This window comes from Cnephaeus nilssonii, assembly GCF_951640355.1.
Source record: "Cnephaeus nilssonii genome assembly, chromosome: 3".
Taxonomy (NCBI): domain Eukaryota; kingdom Metazoa; phylum Chordata; class Mammalia; order Chiroptera; family Vespertilionidae; genus Cnephaeus; species Cnephaeus nilssonii.
This window is the reverse complement of record NC_137074.1, coordinates 9,516,931-9,534,863: the sequence shown is the minus strand read 5'-3', so window position 1 is coordinate 9,534,863 and position 17,933 is coordinate 9,516,931. Positions and strand designations below refer to the sequence as shown.

The window sequence follows — 17,933 nt, the reverse complement described above, 5'->3', positions numbered from 1 at the left end:
CATCGCCTCCTCCCTGGGGTTTGGCTTCAAGTGTCTCCAGTCACTTCTCTGTGGTGGGGACCAGGAGGAAGGTGTTGGGGTTTCTGGGCCAACCCTAGTGTGGGGCAACCTGTCCCTCAGTCCTCACAGCCTGGTGTCTCCTGGACATCCTGCACCTTAGGCCCCCGTGTTGGTCAGTTCGGCCTGCACCACTGAACAGGTGGCTTAAACGACAGACGTCGTCGTCTCACAGTCCACAGGTGCCACCGGGCTGCTTGCTCCTGAGGCCTCTGTCCTTGGCATGTACACACCCTTGTGTCTTGTGTCCTCACATGGCTGTTCCTCTGTGTGTCTGTGCCCTAATCTCCTCCTCTATGGGGGCACCAGCCTTGTTCAATTAGTGACCTCACTTTCACCCAGTTACCTCTGGAAAGATCCTCTCTCCCCCCAGATACAGTCACTTTAGGGGTTAGGACTTCAACGTGTGAATTCAGGGTCACAATCATTCTATGACAGACCTCCATGCTTCCCTTCCAGCCGCTGGACACCGACCTCCGGCTGAGGGCCCCACGCATGCAGCACTGGGCCTCTGCCACAAGAGGTGCTGGTGGGCACTTCTGGGCGCCCCCGGGCTGGAGGCTCTCCTCAGCGGAGGCCTGGCATCAGGGCGGGTTTGGAGAGCAGCCCCACTGGGCCTATGGCATTTGCCAGGTGCTGCCAAGGCTGCCACAGCCCCTCTGTGGGACCTGGAGGTGGTATGGCCGTCACCCACGGTCACCCACATTCACCCAGGGGAGCCAAGGTTGGAGAGGACCCGGCTGGTCCCCAGCCTCTGAGCGTCTCTGGGTTTGCCTGCTCCAGGGTGGTGGGGCCCCTCTTCCTCCGAGTTCCCGTGAATCGAACAGCTGGGGATCTGAAGACCTGGGCACCTCCTCGCCTTGGCCCCACAGTGACTGCTGAGGGGTGAAGTAGCCTCGGACACTGACCACCCTAACAGCTGTGTGGGGTACCTGTGCAGTGCCCACATGTTGTCAGAGTGGCCACGTGACTGGTGTTGGCCTTTGCAGAATGAAATGCCCGTCCTGATTAAAAAGATCATCTAGCCGGGCTGGCATGGCTTAGTGGTTGAGCGCTGACCTATGAACCAGGAGGTCACGGTTCAATTCCCGATCAGGGCACACGCCCAGATTATGGGCTTGATCCCCAGTGTGGGGCACGCAGGAGGCAGCTGATCAATAATTCTCTCTCATCATTGATGTTTTTTTTTCTCTCTCTCTCCCTTCCTCTCTGAAATCAATAAAGATATTAAAAAAAAAAGATAATCTAAAATGTCAAGACAGCGTTGACCTGAGCACAGCCCTCTGAGTGTAGGGTCTCATGCTGCTGCCCAGGGGCACGTTGCCCCTTTGTGGGGAGCCCCTGGCCTTGGGGAGCAGTGACCACGGCTGGGGAGAGCCGGGATCTCGCCCGGCCTACCTGCCTACGGGGGCATCCGCACACTGGCACACACACTTCCCCTACTTTCCTGCCTGCCGGGGCTGAGCTGACCTCTGCCCAGAGCCGGGCCAGTGCCGAGGCCTCACAGGGCCCTTCTTGGCCCTTGGATGCCCTGAAGCTTGGTCGTTCACATGAATGAACAGAGACCCAGAGGGGCACCTGGAGGGTCATGAAGAAGTTCACACGACGGCCACGATGGGAGTGGAGTCCCAGCTGACCTAGGGGTCTGGTGAGGACTTTTCCCCACTGAGGGTCCCACCACAGGAGCTTCTTTCAGGGGCGCCACCCTGCCAGAGTGATCCCTCCTCCTCCTCCGACTGGGATCTCAGCCTCACTGGGATCCTGGTTCTGCCCCTCCCCGGACTGCTCTCTTGGTGTTTGTACAGGGACCAGCCTGCCCCCTCTCCTCGCCATCACGGGTGGTTAATAAGCAGCCCGGGGTGGGGGTTGGGGGGTAGTATAAAGGCCCTGCCGGGCACTGGAGAGCCCTGTCCGTCCTTCCCTCCTCCTGTCTGTGAGAAGAGCGTCCCGATCGAGGACCAAGGCCCAGACCATGTCGCGCCTGGTGGAATGTGTCCCCAACTTCTCAGAGGGGAACAACCAGGAGGTGAGGTGCCAGGGGGGCAGCGCAAGGGGCGCGGGGCAAGGAGCAAGGGGTCCGCTTGGTGTGGGGTTGGGAGTATCTTCTCTCAAAGGGGACACCTCCCATCAGCCACAGCGACATGTGTGCCCCGTGAGTGTGGGAAACTTAGAAGTGACCGACCTGGGGCAGGGGGGTGAGGAAGGGGGTGGTCAGGCAGGGGTCCTGACCCAGGTTTGAACAAATCACTTGGCCTCTTGTGAAAATGGGGCCCCCAACCCCGACACGCAGGCTGTTTGAGGGTCTCTGCCATGGTTCCTGTCTCCCCCTCCCCACAGCGTATCAGGTGAGCACTGTTATCCTCACATCACCTACGGGGAAACTGAGGCACAGAGAGATGGGGCGGGCTGCCGAGGGCCACAGAGCAGTCTGGGCCCCGAGTCCCTGCTTCTAAGCACTGGGCATTTCTGTCACCTCAGAAGGTTCTGGGCCTTTCGTGCCCCTCCCCCGATGCAGCTACTCCCACTGGAGGCCTCGTGGAGGGGCTGGAACTCTGACCTTCCGTGACCTTGGCCTGTAGGTCACCTTCCCTGAGCCCCAGCAGCTCCTCTGCCCGGGTGCTGCTTCCTGCCTCAGTTTCTCCTGCAGGGGCAATGGCGATAGCCAGGCTCCTGCTCGCTGGGGAATTCCCAGATGCTCAGTGCAGCTTGCGGGGTGCACCTTTGGTTGGGTGGGGGACAGGAGAGGCGCAGCCACCTCTGAAGCTCCTGTCCCTCTTCCAAGTGGGGAAACCGAGGTGCGGGCCGGGCTCTCACCCCAGGTGATCGACGCCATCTCCCAAGCCGTGGCGCAGACCCCCGGCTGCGTGCTGCTGGACGTGGATGCCGGCCCCTCCACCAACCGCACCGTCTACACCTTCGTGGGGCGGCCCGAGGATGTGGTGGAGGGGGCCCTCAACGCTGCCCGGGCTGCCTTCCGGCTCATTGACATGAGCAAGCACAAAGGTGAGGGGCTGTTCTTGCCCACAGGGCACGGAATGGGGGACCCCCATGGCCCCCGAGGGGTCTGCCGCCCGTGGAACCCGCTGTGCCAGGCGGAGGTGCGTGGCGACTCCTGTCCACATTTCAGGGTGACCGGCAGTGAGGCTGGAGCACGCTGAGCAGGCCCTGGGGTGGGGAGGGAGGGCGAAGTGAAGACAGGGCCCTGCTGGAAACCGACCTGTCAACAGCCTACAAAGCCAAACACGTCAGGTGGCAGGCAGGGTCAAAGGTCTCTGGCCACTCACAGCAGGGAGTCCAGCCAGGTCCACAGGCAGGGAATTCACAAGTGACCTCAACTGTTGAGAAAATGGGGGCTCATCTCCGATCGAGGAGTTGACTGGGGAAGGGGAGAAGCGCTGGGGAGGGGAGGGGATCGCCATCTTTGGGGGGCTGCTGGCTGGCAGCAGGACACTCAGCGTGGACTCCCAGCTGCCAGGGAGGGAGGGCTGGAGGCCAGCCTGGGGCCAGGAGGGCCTTCCAGCCTGGCCAGGGCTCTCGGAGAGCACAGGTTCAAAGCTCTTTGGTGTTTTCTTGGTGGTTTTTAGGAGAGGGAGGGGTTGATACTGTTCACCTAAAAATAAAAGGGCAAAGTGAGCGGCAACAAGCATTTATTTGAGATCAAAGAATAGCTTTTCGGGAAACACTGATTCAGGCAGAAGTGTTCGGATTAGGAGACAAAAGGCAATGGGCACTTATGAGAGGGGGTCAAGGACAACTCCATCAATAAAAGGAAGACGGTGCTGTCGTGCAGATAACACAGTGACGCTGATTCTAAAGAATGCCTTTAATTTTCAGTCCAGTCGTCGTAATAGCTGCTTTTCTGTTATCTTTGCAAATAGTTCTTTGGGACACAGTGTTGCTTTAGGCCCAGTCCACAAGTTGTTCTGCCCCGTTCTAACATTCCAAAGGTTTGAGGAGTAAAGCGTGCAAGGCAGTCCGTCTGGGATGGCAGCCCAGCTCCATTCTGAAGTTTTCACACAACACAGAGGCCCAAATCCTGGGGGCCTGCCTCTCCCAGGCTCCCCGTGGTTGGTGTGAATGGCTGTGTGTGTGGATGGTGGGGCAGATGGGGCCTGAGGGATAGGTTTTGGGGAACATACCGAGCCCTTGTCCTCGCCCACAGCTGGGCCTCCTGGTCCTCGGCCCCCATCTCTCTGCAGGGGAGCACCCTCGGATGGGAGCCCTGGACGTGTGCCCCTTCATCCCGGTGAGGGGCGTTGGCATGGATGAGTGTGTGCTCTGTGCCCAGGCCTTTGGCCAGCGGCTAGCAGAGGAGCTGGGCGTGCCAGGTGAGTGACCCCAACCCCTGCCCCGAGGAGGGGCGCCCTGATCTCAGGGGTTTCCTCAGCCAGCCCCTTCTCACGTTCAGTTCCCACCAGCACCCTTCACCAGTGTCTGCTCATGACTCCTTAAACATGCAGATTTTTTAAAAAAACCAAAAACCTGAAAAACTGCCACCAGCAAACTGACAGAACATTCTCGTTTCTTCCATAAGGAGATAAACGCAATGGAAGCCCCAGCCCAGGGAGGCCCTGGGCTCTCAGGCATTGAGACAGTGGGAACGGGGCAGCCACTTTGTCATGTGATTTAGTAAGACGAGTGGACAGCCCTAAGGGAATCATTTCGCTTGGGGGATTGACCACATCAAGAAAATGACCTGGTACAAATGGGGACAAGTTAGAAGCAAAGTGCATGGTGGACAGGACACGTGAGCACGGGGGCACACATCCCGCCCCATGCAGATGTGGGGAGTAGCACACACGTGTCCCTGTGCATGTGCGGGTGTTGGGAGTTTGTGGTGAGTTTCCTTAATTTGTGGTTATATTTATTGTGCAATGAAAATACATTTTAGGAAGAAATGTGAGCATTTTCCCAGTAGCGTGCCCCAACTCTCCTGGTCGGCCGATGGCTTTTTCAGGGGCATCTGTCCAGGGGGACAGCGAGGGTGGGGGACTGCCCTGCCCCTGGGTGGGCAGAGGAGCGGAACTGGCCCACACTGAGTGTCCATCAGGACCACCCTGAGTGAGACAGGGGCTGAAGGAGGCCTGTCCTCCAGGCTGAGGCTGGCGGGAGTGGCCTGCCTCGGTTCTCCTCTGGGAATGGGGGGTCTGGACTGCCCAGCCGCCAGGGCCTGACTGGCCAGGCTCCCCTTGCAGTGTACCTCTACGGCGAGGCGGCGCGGGTGGCCAGTCGCCGGACCCTGCCGGCCATCCGGGCGGGGGAGTACGAGGCCCTGCCTGAGAAGGTGTTGTATTCCCTCGATGGCGGGTGGGTTTGGGGTGAACCCCAGGGGTATGTACCCTTTTCCTTTCCCCTTCCCTTACCCCAGCGGGGCACCCCTTCCATGGGGTGCAATACCCAAGGGTGAGTCTCCCTACAGCTCAAGCAGGCAGAGTGGGCACCTGACTTTGGCCCCAGCACCTTCACCCCGAGCTGGGGGGCCACCGTCACAGGGGCCCGGAAGTTCCTCATCGCGTTCAACATCAACCTGCTCAGCACCAAGGAGCAGGCACACCGCATCGCCCTCAACCTCCGGGAGCAGGGCCGTGGGAAGGACCAGGTGAGAGCAGCCACGCTCGCCTGCCATCCCGTGGGCTGGGCGTGTCCCATAGATCACCAGTGGCCCAGGGAGCAGGTCAGAGGCTGTGTGGCACTGTGGTGTGGACCTGTGCCAGCCCAGCCTCAGTGTCCATGCCATGTGAGAAGAGTCAGGGTGGGATTCCAGTGTTCGAATTGGGGGAGGACTTGCTTTAAAGGACATTTTCCTTGGTTAAAATATTGCAGCATATCTACCAGTATACTGAAAGGAACACAGCTGCTTTCTGAACCCCAGTCACCCAGGTACTCTCAGGTTCTCCCAGATATTCCCAGATACTCCCAGGTACCCCCAGGTACTCTCAGGTGCCCCGTCCCCCCTAGTCTGCCACAGCAGCTGTCACCTAGATTGAGCATCACTGTTGTAGAAAGTCCTAGTTGGACACAGGTAGACACAGGAATACCTGGTGAAGGAGATGGAGGGCAATGCTCTGCCCACCTGTCAGCCCCCTATCTCCAGTGACCCCAGATCCCCAGCCTGCAGACGCTGCCGTTGTGTAAGCACAACACAAATGTAGGAGAACCCCAAATCCTTCTTTCTGCTCTGGCTGACATCAGAGGTCAGAGGTCCCTCTTCAGATGGGTTGAGTCACCCCAAGGATGAGGGGCTGAGAGCCGGCCTCTGGGGTGAGGGGTGCAATGGAAGGAAGGGACCAAACACAGGAGTTTGGAGTTGGGTGGGGGCGGCCCTGGTCTGGCCCCCAGGACACAGTGTGGGTAGAGTGTCGGCTAATGGGCAGGGTCTCATCTGAGTCTGCTGCCCGTGGGGGTGAGCATCCTGGAGCCTGGCCCTACGGGGCCTCAGTTTCCCTGTGGCAGGCAGTCCCTTCCTGCTGGCTCTGATGAGAGCTGGGAGAGGGAGGAGGAGGGCCATGTGCACTTGGCCACCTGGGAGCACCACCCCTCTGCAGGCCACGGTGGGCCGAAGCACCTGCCAGCCTCCTCTCCTGCCTCTTCCCCGGGGAAGCAGGGGCAAGTGGCTCTCACCAGGAACCAGGAGAGGCTGGACAGGGCCTGGGCTGGGAAAGGCTTTTCCTTTGCAGCCAGGACGTCTGAAAAAGGTCCAGGGCATTGGCTGGTACCTGGATGAAAAGAACCTGGCTCAGCTGTCCACCAACCTCCTGGACTTCGAGGTCACGGGGCTGCATACGGTCTATGAGGAGACCTGCAGGGAAGCCCAGGTGAGCAGGGTGGCACCCCCCACCCTCCTGGGTGTCCTCAAGCCCAGGCCCGGGGGCTGACGCTGCTGGGCCTCTGCAGGAGCTGAGCCTCCCGGTGGTGGGCTCGCAGCTGGTGGGGCTGGTGCCCCTGAAGGCCCTCCTGGACGCCGCTGCCTTCTACTGCGAGAAGGAGAACCTCTTCATCCTGGAGGAGGAGCACCGGATCAGGCTGGTGGGCTGCGCCCCTGAGGGAGGGTGGGGTGAGGCTGAAGGGCCCCGGGGGAGCCCCGAGTGAACTCCAGGTTCCCGGGAGCAGGTTTGGGTGCTGGAGGTGCCCACGCAAGGGCCTGCAACCCTGTCCATGGGGCCAGGACTCATTCCTCCTCCTTTGTTTTATTGTCTGTGCTTAGAAGATGAGATCGTACGCTTTTCCTTTTGGGGACACTATTGGGGTTTTCTTTGTGGCCTTAAATGTGTTCTGTCCCGTAAAAAATCTGACGGGAGGACTGTCCTCTGGCCTCCCTCCCTTCCCTCTGGTGTCTGATCTGGAGCCACCTCCAGCCTCCTCTCACTTCCAGATGTGGGATCGAGTCTCTGGCACCTGGGCCCACAGATTTATATGGTTCCTTCCATTTGTTCCTTATGACACCTTTGCCTTGAGCTCCACCCACCTGGGTTCCTCCCACTTTGAGCTCGTTTCTGACGTTGAGCAATGATTGGATTTCTCTGGCAGCTTTTGTTCGGTGGTTGAAGTTATCTCTGAGTATTTGCCTGGCCTTGTTTCTGTCCTGTTTCAGGCTTGTCGGGCTGTGTAGGTGTGGTTTCTTCTGGCTACTGTACATGGAAGTTAGTCTAGTTTCTAGGTATTCTGGTAATTACTGTTATAACTTAATATATTTACCTTTTCTATTGTTTTTTTGATTTTAAAATGACATTAAAATTTTCAAATTTATTGATTTTTATCAGTACATTGACCACTTTTTATGAAAATGAGAAAATAAACACACTGTACTTCTTTCTCCCTCTTCTTTCTTTATTTCCTGATTTTTTTTAGAGTTACAGTATTTTTTAGGGGGTTCTTTTGGTGGTTAATCCCCCCCTTTTTTAAAATTTGTGGTAAAATACACAGAACATAACATTTGCCATCATAACCATTTTTAAGTGTATAGTTCAGTGATATTAAATACACTCATGATGCTGTGCAGCCAGTCACCACCCTCCAGGGAGGGTTTTCTGTACCTGCAAACCATGTCATTGGGATTTTGATGATTTTGTTGAATCCGTAGTCGCTCTGGGCAGCATTGCCATCTTAACCCTATGACGCCTTCCATCCATGACCCAGGGATGTGTTTCCATTGATGCACGTCTTCTTTAAATTCTTCCAGCAGTGTTTTGTAGTTTTCATTGTATAATCTTTCACCTCCTTGGTTAATTAATCCCTAAGTATTTTATTCTTTTTGATGCGATTTTCAACGAAATTGCTTTTACAATTTCTTTTTCCGATTGCTCATTGTCTGTGTATAGCGATGCAGCTGACTGTGGTGTGTTGACTTTATATTCAACTACTTTGCTGAATTCATTTGTTAGTTCTAAGTGGTTCAAGTTTTAAGTTTAATAATATACTTAATCTTTCAGCACTTTATCAATATTAGACAATGTCTGTTGACTTGAAGAAAGACAAGAAAATTAACTCACTGTGCGAGCAGTCTTCTCTGCTCCAGGTTTAAATGGCCGTGTTGTTATTTTTACATAGTCAAATATATCACATTGGCCTTCTGTGCCCATATCCACATATGTTACATATGTTAAGTATCCACGGATAATTAACCTTCCTATATAATAAAAGCCTAATATGCAAAGTGACTGAACAGCAGAATCACTGGTCGCTATGATGCGCACTGACCACCAGGGGGCAGACACCCAATGCAGGAGCTGCCCCCAGACTGCAGGCCCCAGTCCAGCCAAGGTGGATGCCAGCGGGGGCTCCCCTGATCACCTCGCCAGTCACCCCACAGATCAGCCCTGATCGCCAGCCCAGGCCTAGGGACCCTACCCATGCACGAATTTCATGCATTGGGCCTCTAGTAGTTCTATAAGAAAGTGAGGTCAGTGTGCGCCTCTCCTTTCCCGCCAGCCTCCTTTCTTGTCTGTTGGCTGGGTTATGCCCTTCGGAGGCTTGATTTTCTAGTTCATCCTTGGGGATGTCGCCTTTCAGGGGTCTGCAGTCTGACCCCCATTCACGAAGGCTCGAGCTGTCCCCACTCAGGAGGGGTGCAGAGGTGCTCAGATGTCCCCAGGGGACCAGCCTCAGAGGGAGCAGGCCTTTCTGCTTCACCTTCCCGGTCACTTCTGGCCTCGACTGAGTTCCTTTACTCCCTGCCAGCGTAGCCGGGTGCTCACATTCAGTTGACAAGTTCTGTCCCTCTCTCTGAGGTTGTTGGTGTCAGCAGGGCTTGGCCTCATGTGGATGCTACAAGCAAACTCCCCAGGGGTCTCTCCGCCGGTCCGGTCCCCATGTTCCCGGGGACAGCCCGCCACCACCCCGGGCCCTGCAGGCTTGTTCCTCTCAGCAGCTCTTGCCACCTTCTGTTTTTTGTACCAGGATCAGCCACTCCGGCTCAGAAGGAGCCGGGCTGGTGTCACTGGCATAAGGCACCATAAAGTGTTTTGGGTGTTTATTTGGTGGAAAGAATTCTAATCTTACACGAGGATGGTCCCAACTTAATTTTGAGTTTAGGCAAACTTCACTTTTCCTCACGTAACATGTCTTGTGTTTCGGCAAACCGGGCAGCTCCTGGGCGTTAAGAGCTAGTGAGTTGTCGACACCTGAGGAGACAAAACCTTGTCCGGAAAGGCAGTGTGGTTGGCCCGTCGGCAAGGAGCTCTTGCACGTGGGGGCATCTGAGGGACACGTGGGGAGGCCCGTGTGGTTCAGAGCGAGGCCAGCAGCTGAGGGACCGGATGGGCAGCTCCCCACCCTGGGCCTCCGTGTCTCTGTGGAGTGACACGGCGGGTGGATGTGTCAGAAAGTGTACGGACAGACGAGGTGCCTGCTCCGGGCTAGGTGCTCTCCCAGGTGGGCTCAGCTTGGACGGGAGCCAGCAGTGAGCAGGGCTGCTAGTGGGAGAGAGCGTGGCCGGCTGCGCCCTACCGCACTCCCCACACACCGGCTGGGTCCGGGGGGAGTGCCGCCGTGAGCTGCGGGGGACTGGCCCTTCGGTGGCCTTCCTTCTGCACGGGGGTGGGCTGGGGTGGCTGTCGGTCACCAGCCGCTTCCTTTCCAGGTGGTGAACAGGCTGGGCCTGGACTCCTTGTCCCCCTTCAACCCTAAGGAGCGGATCATCGAGTGAGCAGCCCCCCAGTCCCTCCGTTTGCCCCCCATCCTGCTGGCCCAGCCTCCATCCTTCCAGAGCCTTCTGCTCGATCACTTATTCATCAGCAAACACCAGGGTGCCCGTGCCAGGAGCAGGCTTGGGGCTGGTTGGGGAGTGCAGTGAGGCCCCAGCAAGGTCTGCTCTGTCCTCAGGGCGGGGGGGGGGGGAGGAGGGTGCTCCGGGGTGGTCACAGCCCCTCCCAGGCTGTGGCTGCTATGCAAACAGGGGCTGTGTCCCCTTTCTCCTGCTGTGAGGCTGGGTGAGGGGGGCTGGCTGGGGTTAGGGACCGTGGTCTGAGCCAGACCTTCCTTCCCAGTCTGTAGCTATGACCCAGGACCCCATCCCTGTCCCTCTGGCTCCCGCAGATATCTGGTCCCCGACAGCGGGCCTGAGCAGAGCTTGGTGGACAAGTCACTGCGTGCCTTTGTCCGGGAGGTGGGCGCCCGCTCGGCGACCCCAGGGGGCGGCTCTGTGGCAGCAGCCAGTGCCGCCATGGTGAGCTGGGGAGCAGCAGGGACTGGGGGAGGGACAGGGACGGTGGGGGCTGTGGTCAAGGACGGGTGGTGACCGGGGTCCCAGTCCCTCAGCTGGCCCCTCCGCAGGGTGCCTCGCTGGCCTGCATGGCTGGCCTGATGACTTACGGGCGGCGCCAGTTCGAGCACCTGGACGCCACCATGCGGCGCCTGATCCCGCCCTTCCACGCGGCCTCAGCCCGGCTGGCAGCGCTGGTGGACGCGGATGCCCAGGCCTTCACCGCCTGCCTGGTGAGTGCCCAGAGGGGCCAGCATAGGGCCCGTGGAAAGCGGGGATCCTCAGGAGAAAAAGCTGTGTGCCCTTGAATGTGTCCCGAAATCCTGCGGGAGGGCAGGGCCTGGCCACGGCATGCCCACAGTCGAGGGGTACACAAACAAGGGCGGGGGGGGCCTGCCTGCGTAGCAGCCAAAAGAGCAAGAGCACATTGTGGGGAGCGACAGAACCAGAGTGACCATCCAGAGCACAGGTGCCTTCAGGGAGGTGGGGACACAGTGTGAACCTTTATGTCTAGATTTTGGGGGTCGTCCAGTTGCCTGTGTCACTTTTGAACAATGACTGCAGGCCAGGTGCTATGGGAGGGGTGGGGCGCAGAGACCTAACGGGACCCCTCTAGTGCCTGAGGGCACTGCCAGCCCTCCCTCTCCAGTCCCTTAGTGCCCGCGGTGGGGTCCCTGAGCCAGGTCGCCTTCCTCTGTGGGGGCCCAACACCATGAACCCCAACGGAAGCACTCTTCCCAAAGTGACGCCTGTGCTGCGTGGAAATGCCGACCTGATGGTGACGTGGGCGCTGCTACAAGGCTGCCCCTGCCCAGCCCAGGCTCCCGAGTGGCCCGGGCATGGCTGCCCCTCACCCGTGCGTTTCTGTGCTTTGTTCCGGCAGGAAGCGATGAAGCTGCCTAGGAGCACCCCCGAGGAGAAGGACAGGTGGGTGCCCCGCGGCCCGCGTGGTGCAGGAGACTCAAAAGGGTCTCATTTCCAATTAATCTACCCTCTGAGCATGGGCTGGTGAGGAAAGAGTGACTTTCCTGTTGTCCCCACCCTGGTTCTGTCCGTTTGCAGCTGTCGGGGTGGGGTCCCGGGTGGGGTTCCTGCATGACCTGGGCTTCGATGACCCCTTGGTTTCAGGCGAGCAGCCGCCCTGCAGAAGGGGCTGAGACAGGCGGTGACCGTGCCCCTGGAGCTGGCGGAGACGGTGGCCGCGCTGTGGCCGGCGCTGCGGGAGCTGGCCCTGTGTGTGAACTTGGCCTGCCGGTCGGACCTGCAGGTACATGGTGGAGCCTGGCCTCCCGCTGTCGGGGGTGCAGCCATGGGGAGGTGGTGGGTCACTGGGCGATCACAGCCGTTCATGGTGTTTGCTAAACACCATGGCCTGGACATGAGCACGTCCCAGGTGGTCTTGGCCAGCTGCAGCCAGCAGGGCTGGTGTGTTGATTTCCTTTGAAGATGGAGAACTCAGGATCTTGTTCAGGGCTGCAGGGCAGATAAGCAGAAACTCAAACGAGTCTCCAGAGTCCACGCCTGACCCTCCTGATGCCTCTTCCTCCTCCTCCCCTCTCTGGGTCTCCCCCTCTCCCTCCCCCTGGCCTCCTGGCTCTAGAAAACACTAAAGACAGCTCACAGGTGTGCACACATCGTGAGCCTGTGTGTGGAGGGCTCAGGACTGTGATTTCTGCCCCTTGAATTCATACCCCACCGTTTATAGGGTCTTTATAAGAGGGACACCTGAGTTCAGTGTCTGGGCTTGAGGCCGCAGAGAAGGGTCCCCTCCTTCCCTGGGAAGGCAGCCGAGTCTGAGCTGTCAAGGACGGAAGCTGCCTGGACACGGGCTGTGGTGCCTACCATTCCCGTGCTCCCGCCGTGCTCCGGCATCTCCTTGTCCAGGGGGACTCTGTGAGCATCTATCATGTTGGAACTCGTTGTTAAGAGCCCCACTATAGCCAGCTCCGTCCAGGCCTGTGCACATGCAGCGTTCGGTGTGCGTGAGGTCAGGGAGCACCGAGGCCCGTGATGTGGGCCTGGCCTGCTGGACGTGTCCAAGGTCATCTGAGGGGGAGCCTCTGCACGCTGGATTGCGCAGGGTCCAGGAACCCCAGGGTGGACCATGCTCCTACCAAGTGACTGGCCACCGTGCTCACTCCGCTCACAGTCACTCCACAGCGGTGACCCAGGAGAGGATCCAGCCCGCCCCGAGGCTGCTGTGCAAGGAGGCTGGGCCACGCTCAGATGAGCGGGGCCTCCATTTCTAAGCCCGAAGGTGGAGAGTCAGGCTGTGGTGGTTGCCTCTGTCCTCTGGGTGGACAAGGCTGGAGCCCACTCCCCGCTGCGGGATGAGGGCGGGCCTCCTCGGACGGGCTGCCCAGCTGCCTCTGGGGGACCCTTGGTGGTCAGTTTGCCATCATTATTGATGACTGGGAGGGCTCAGAGGGGCAGGCACTTGCTGGGATCCCAGACGCTGCTGCCCAACCCAGGCCTTGGGCTCTTGCTGAGGGTGGACAGGGAGAGTCCCGCCGTCCCCCAGCCCTGTCCCCGTGACCTTGCAGGTGGCTGCCAAGGCCCTGGAGACGGGCATGTTCGGTGCGTATTTCAACGTGCTCATCAACCTGAAGGACATCAGCGACGACAAGTTCAAGGACCAGGTGAGCAGCAGGCGCTCAGGGCCAGGCCCACGGAGGGGCCTGCAGGTGGCCCGCAGGGCTGTGGTTTGCGGACACGGCCAGAGCCTCTGGCAGCAGGCCCTCAGGGAAGTGTGTGCAGCCTCCTGCAGGTGGAGAGGCCTGGCTGGAGGGCAGCTGTTGTCCTCTCTCGGGTGCCACTTCCTTTCCCATCACCTCAGGAAGGACCTGGGCCAGTCCTGTCAGGGGACCAGAAAGCTGCAGGGATTGGGGCCCCTGTACCCTTGATGGAGCTGTGGCCCAGCCACCCCGAGCCTGCCCACTGTGCATACCTGCCCAGTGGGGCCACCTGGGGCTGGGGTACTCTAGACTGGCCAGGCCAGACCCTGGGCACTAGCAACATGGGGCCTCAAAGACCAGTTGCCCACCCACGAAATTATCTTTGCTTTAGCGTTCACGATACTTTCATTGTTATGTCCTTGAGGTAAAATTTACAGAACATACAATTTACCATTTTAAAATATACAATTCAGGGCTTTAGCCACTTACAGTGTTGTGTAATCACCACTTTTTATCTAGTCCTGGAACATTCTCGTCACTCCATAAAAACCCCACATCCTTTAGCACCCCATTCTCCTGCTCTAACCCCAACCCCAGCCCCAGCCACCTGAGCTATGTGATTTCTCTCTGTGATTTTGTGATAATTGTTAAAAAGCGATTTCACGGCTGAGAATGGGGGGGCACTGTGGCCTTTTCAGGGGCCAGGCCCTGTCCCTCTCTGCCAGGCCCAGCCAGGCTGAGGTTGGCCATCCTCAGGGGAGTCACTGCCCACCACAAGGGCATTCTGTTAAAGGACTGACCACATGAACACTGCCCCTCTGGGCCTTGGGGACACAGCCCTGCCCTGGGCAGTCACAGCTGAAGTGGGAAGACCAGGAGGGAGGGGGCCCTGGAGCCTGGCTGTCCCCAAAACTCAGGACAGACAGATCCCTCCCACCTCTACTAGGAGGTCTGTGAGGAAGCCCAGGATGGCCCAGTCACCTGAGTGGAGAGGCCAGGGGGGTTGGGCCAGAGGTGGCCCAGGGAGGGGGCAGGGAGGGCCTGGGCCAGCAGGGATGGGCAAAGTTGCAAGGTGCTGACCTGGCCCCTTGTCTGTCAGATCCGCCAGCGCATCTCCAGCCTCCTGCAGGAAGCCAAGACTCAGGCCGCGCTGGTGCTGGACCGCCTGGAGGAGCGGCAGGAGTGATGGCCGGGAGGGGCCCTCACCGGACTCAGCACCCCCAGAACCCCCTCTCCTTTCCAATAGGGTCCAGCTTGCCTACCAAGACAGGATGGCCCCTGGGGACGGTCCTCATGAGGCCCAGAGGGTGGGCATGGGGGGGTGTGGAGCCTGAGGTTGGTGGTGCCACCCACTGTCACCTGTGGTCTCTAGTAAAGGCACAGCACACCCTTGCCTGTGTCGTGTGTTTGGGGTTTTGGGGAAAGGGCTGAACTGAGTGGGCAGGGATGGGGGCTGGTGACGGGTGAGCTGGGGAGATGGGAGGAAACGGGGAGCACGAGGGACATGTCAGCTCCAGGGGGAGATGTGACGAGGCCTGAGCCCAGGCACGGGTCACTCAGAGCACCTGGGGCTTGGTGCAGGGCACCGGCGAAGCGGCCTTGGGATTGTGCTGGGGCAGCGTCCCCATGGAGGAGCAGGTTCCCTCCAATCGCATCACTCCTGATGTGGGGAGTGGCGGGCAGGCACTGCAGGGCGGGGTGGCTGGGTGACACTCAGGCGGTGAGGATGAGGAGAAGCAGGTGTGTCAGAGTTCCCGGGGAGGTGACGTGATGACCGAGTTTCCTGTGTCCTGGCCAGGAGGGGGAGAAGCGTTGGGCCCAGGGTCCCAGGAAGACAAGGTGCCAGGTACTGACTCTCTCACATGGGGGCTGGGGGGATGCGGCCAGGTGATCGGGGTCCCAGGAGGGCAGCTTCCCCACCCCCAAGCCCACGGCCCGTCTGCATTCTACTGTGTCTCCTGCAGGGCCTGGGCAGCCAGACCCAGGGAGGGGGTGTAATAGAGACTCCCCTGGGACTAGGGGCACCAAGACAAGACCCAGGCCCACGTAGGAGCCCAGGTCTAGATGTCCCCTGCGCCGAGCTGACAATGGGGTCAGGGGGAGGGGCCAGGGTCCTGAAGTGGCTCCAGGTGGAGGAGGACAGTTGTGCAGTGGGCGCTGTAGCATCGGCCCTGGGGCTGGAGATGCTGGAGAAGATGCCCCTCCAGCAGTGAGCGAGTGAGGGCCAGCTTGCTGCAGAGGGAGGTTGTATTTCTCAGTCAAAAACCAGGACATTGTGGAGAGTCTGAGGGTGTCCCATGTGTATGAAGTGAAGGTTCCTATATAAAACCATCATAGAGTCCTAACTCAAACATCACACATGGCAGGAGGTGTGTCTGAGGGTCCTTGAGGGGCTAAGGCCGTGGTCGGCAAACTGCGGCTCGCGAGCCACATGCGGCTCTTTGGCCCCTTGAGTGTGGCTCTTCCACAAAATACCATGGCCTGGGCGAGTCTATTTTGAAGAAGTGGCGTTAGAAGAAGTTTAAGTTTAAAAAATGTGGCTCTCCAAAGAAATTTCAATCGTTGCACTGTTGATATTTGGCTCTGTTGACTAATGAGTTTGCCGACCACTGGGCTAAGGGATGGAGACATGGGGCTCAGAGTGCAGCCCCGAGAGGGGCTTGGCACTCTGGCCCTCTGGGAGGTTGGGGCTCCCAGTGGAGAGCTCAGTGGACACCAGCATGGCCTGCACTCTGTGGGGCTCAGAGTTGGCCTGCACCCCCCCAGGGCCCAGCCACCCACTCATGGGTGTTGTACATCCCTTCCTAAAGGACAGAGGTTCTAGCCTCCTGAGGGCCAAAGGCTGGACATGCAGGGGCCAGTGTCAGAAGAGGACGTCTTTTCCCTACGGAGGGGACCCTGGGCAGGGTCTGGTGGGCAGAACTGCAGACACACGGAGGGAGGGGCCTGTGCCTCCCGCCTCCCTTCGACCTGGAAGTCCACAGGCATGAGTGCCGCGGGGAGGCTCTGGGTGGCTGCAGGTCTCTTTTTCTTTTGCTGGCAGTTTGTACGGTTGTTTGGTGGCAGGAAAAAGGGGCAAAGGAAGAGAAAATGCTTGGTTTCAAGTCCTGCTCCAGCTGCAGGCTGTGTAGGCAGATGATGAGAGAGATGGAAGTACCTCCAAAGGAACGTCATCCCCACATGGGGACGGGCAAGGTGTCAGCATGTTCTGGGCTGAACTGTGTGTCTCCCTCTGCCCCAATTCACATGTTGAATTTCTAGCCCCCAATACCTCAAATTTGACCTTATTTGGAAATAGAGTTTTTGCAGATGTAATTAGTTAGGTTGAGATGAGGTTGTACTGGAGTGGGATGGGCCCTAGTCCAAAATGTCCTTATGAAAAGGGGAAGCATGGGCACAGACATGCATGGGGGGGAACAGCACGCGAAGATGGAGTGATACTGAGAAACCCAGGAACTAGCAGGAGCTGGAGGAAGCCTGGAGCAGATCCTTCCCAGAGCCTTCGCTGGGGCCTCCAGGCTGAAACAGTCGGTCTCTGTGATTTAAGCCACAGCCTGTGGCACTGGGTTAGGGCAGCCCCAGGAAACTGTGAATGGCGAGAGCAGAGCATTGGCCTGTGGGAGCCAATGGTTTAACAGGGCACTTCCCAAAGGGTGAGCTTAAAACACCTGGGAGTGGAACAAGAAGTCACCGAGGTTGCCAGGAAAAAAAAAAATCCGTCTATCTAGCTATACACAAAACATCCTCCTGCAAACCAACAGACATTTTTAAGCACTTTGGCCCTGGTTTGAAGATAGAGGGAGGCTTCATTGACCAAGTAACATTGTTTCCAGCCTAAAGCTGACGAGACAGGTGTGGTTGAGGCTGTGAAAATGAACAAAGGAAACCTCATTAAAATTGACGTGGGGAAGCCCTGAAGGTGGAACTCTCACGCAGGACCACCCACTGCCATCTGTAGACTCCAGCAGGAAGAAAGCTACCTTGTACTCCGCAACAGGAAGTCCATTTTACTATCCAGGAAAGAGGAAGATTTTCTCCTTGCCCAGCAACAGCCTGACCAATGAGAAGCCACCCGAATGCTCACTCTCCTCCAATGGACTTCCACTCCTAATTGCCTCTCCCAATTCCTCCTTTTTTCTCTATAAAGTAATGCTCCTCTCCTTTGTTCTCCAGACTTGCCTATGGGTTTGCCAAAGTTTGCATGTCCTGAACTGCTATTCCCAAATAGACCCATTTTTGCTGGTAAAACGATTATTTTAAGGTTGACAAGACCATTCTATGCACTTGGGGACGGTGTGGACAGTCAGTGCTGGAGGCAGCACCTATTCTTATGAGAGGGGGCCAGGCCAGACATCATCTCCATGCACAGAGCAAGTGTGTGTGGGTGGGTAGGAATGGGGTTGGGATGATAAATGCTGGTGGGCATGTGAACGGTCAGAGAGTCCAGTTGGTTTCTTGGGGGTCCCAGTGGGCACAGACACATGGAGGCTGGAGAGCAGGCG

The 17,933-nt window shown here is 58.2% G+C and overlaps 1 protein-coding gene across 1 annotated transcript; it reads left to right on the top strand.

Annotated features, from left to right (window-relative positions):
- Positions 1-1,984: 1,984 nt before the first annotated feature.
- Positions 1,985-14,617, top strand: FTCD (formimidoyltransferase cyclodeaminase; the record flags this gene model as incomplete). Its single annotated transcript, XM_079767444.1, has 14 exons — positions 1,985-2,083; positions 2,877-3,060; positions 4,257-4,385; positions 5,253-5,341; positions 5,477-5,656; positions 6,735-6,872; positions 6,952-7,083; positions 10,136-10,197; positions 10,591-10,720; positions 10,828-10,989; positions 11,640-11,683; positions 11,885-12,023; positions 13,300-13,395; positions 14,531-14,617. The coding sequence occupies exons 1-14, from the start codon at positions 2,030-2,032 to the stop codon at positions 14,615-14,617; spliced, it is 1,626 nt and encodes a 541-aa protein (XP_079623570.1). The 5' UTR covers positions 1,985-2,029.
- Between the last annotated feature and the right edge of the window lie 3,316 nt (positions 14,618-17,933).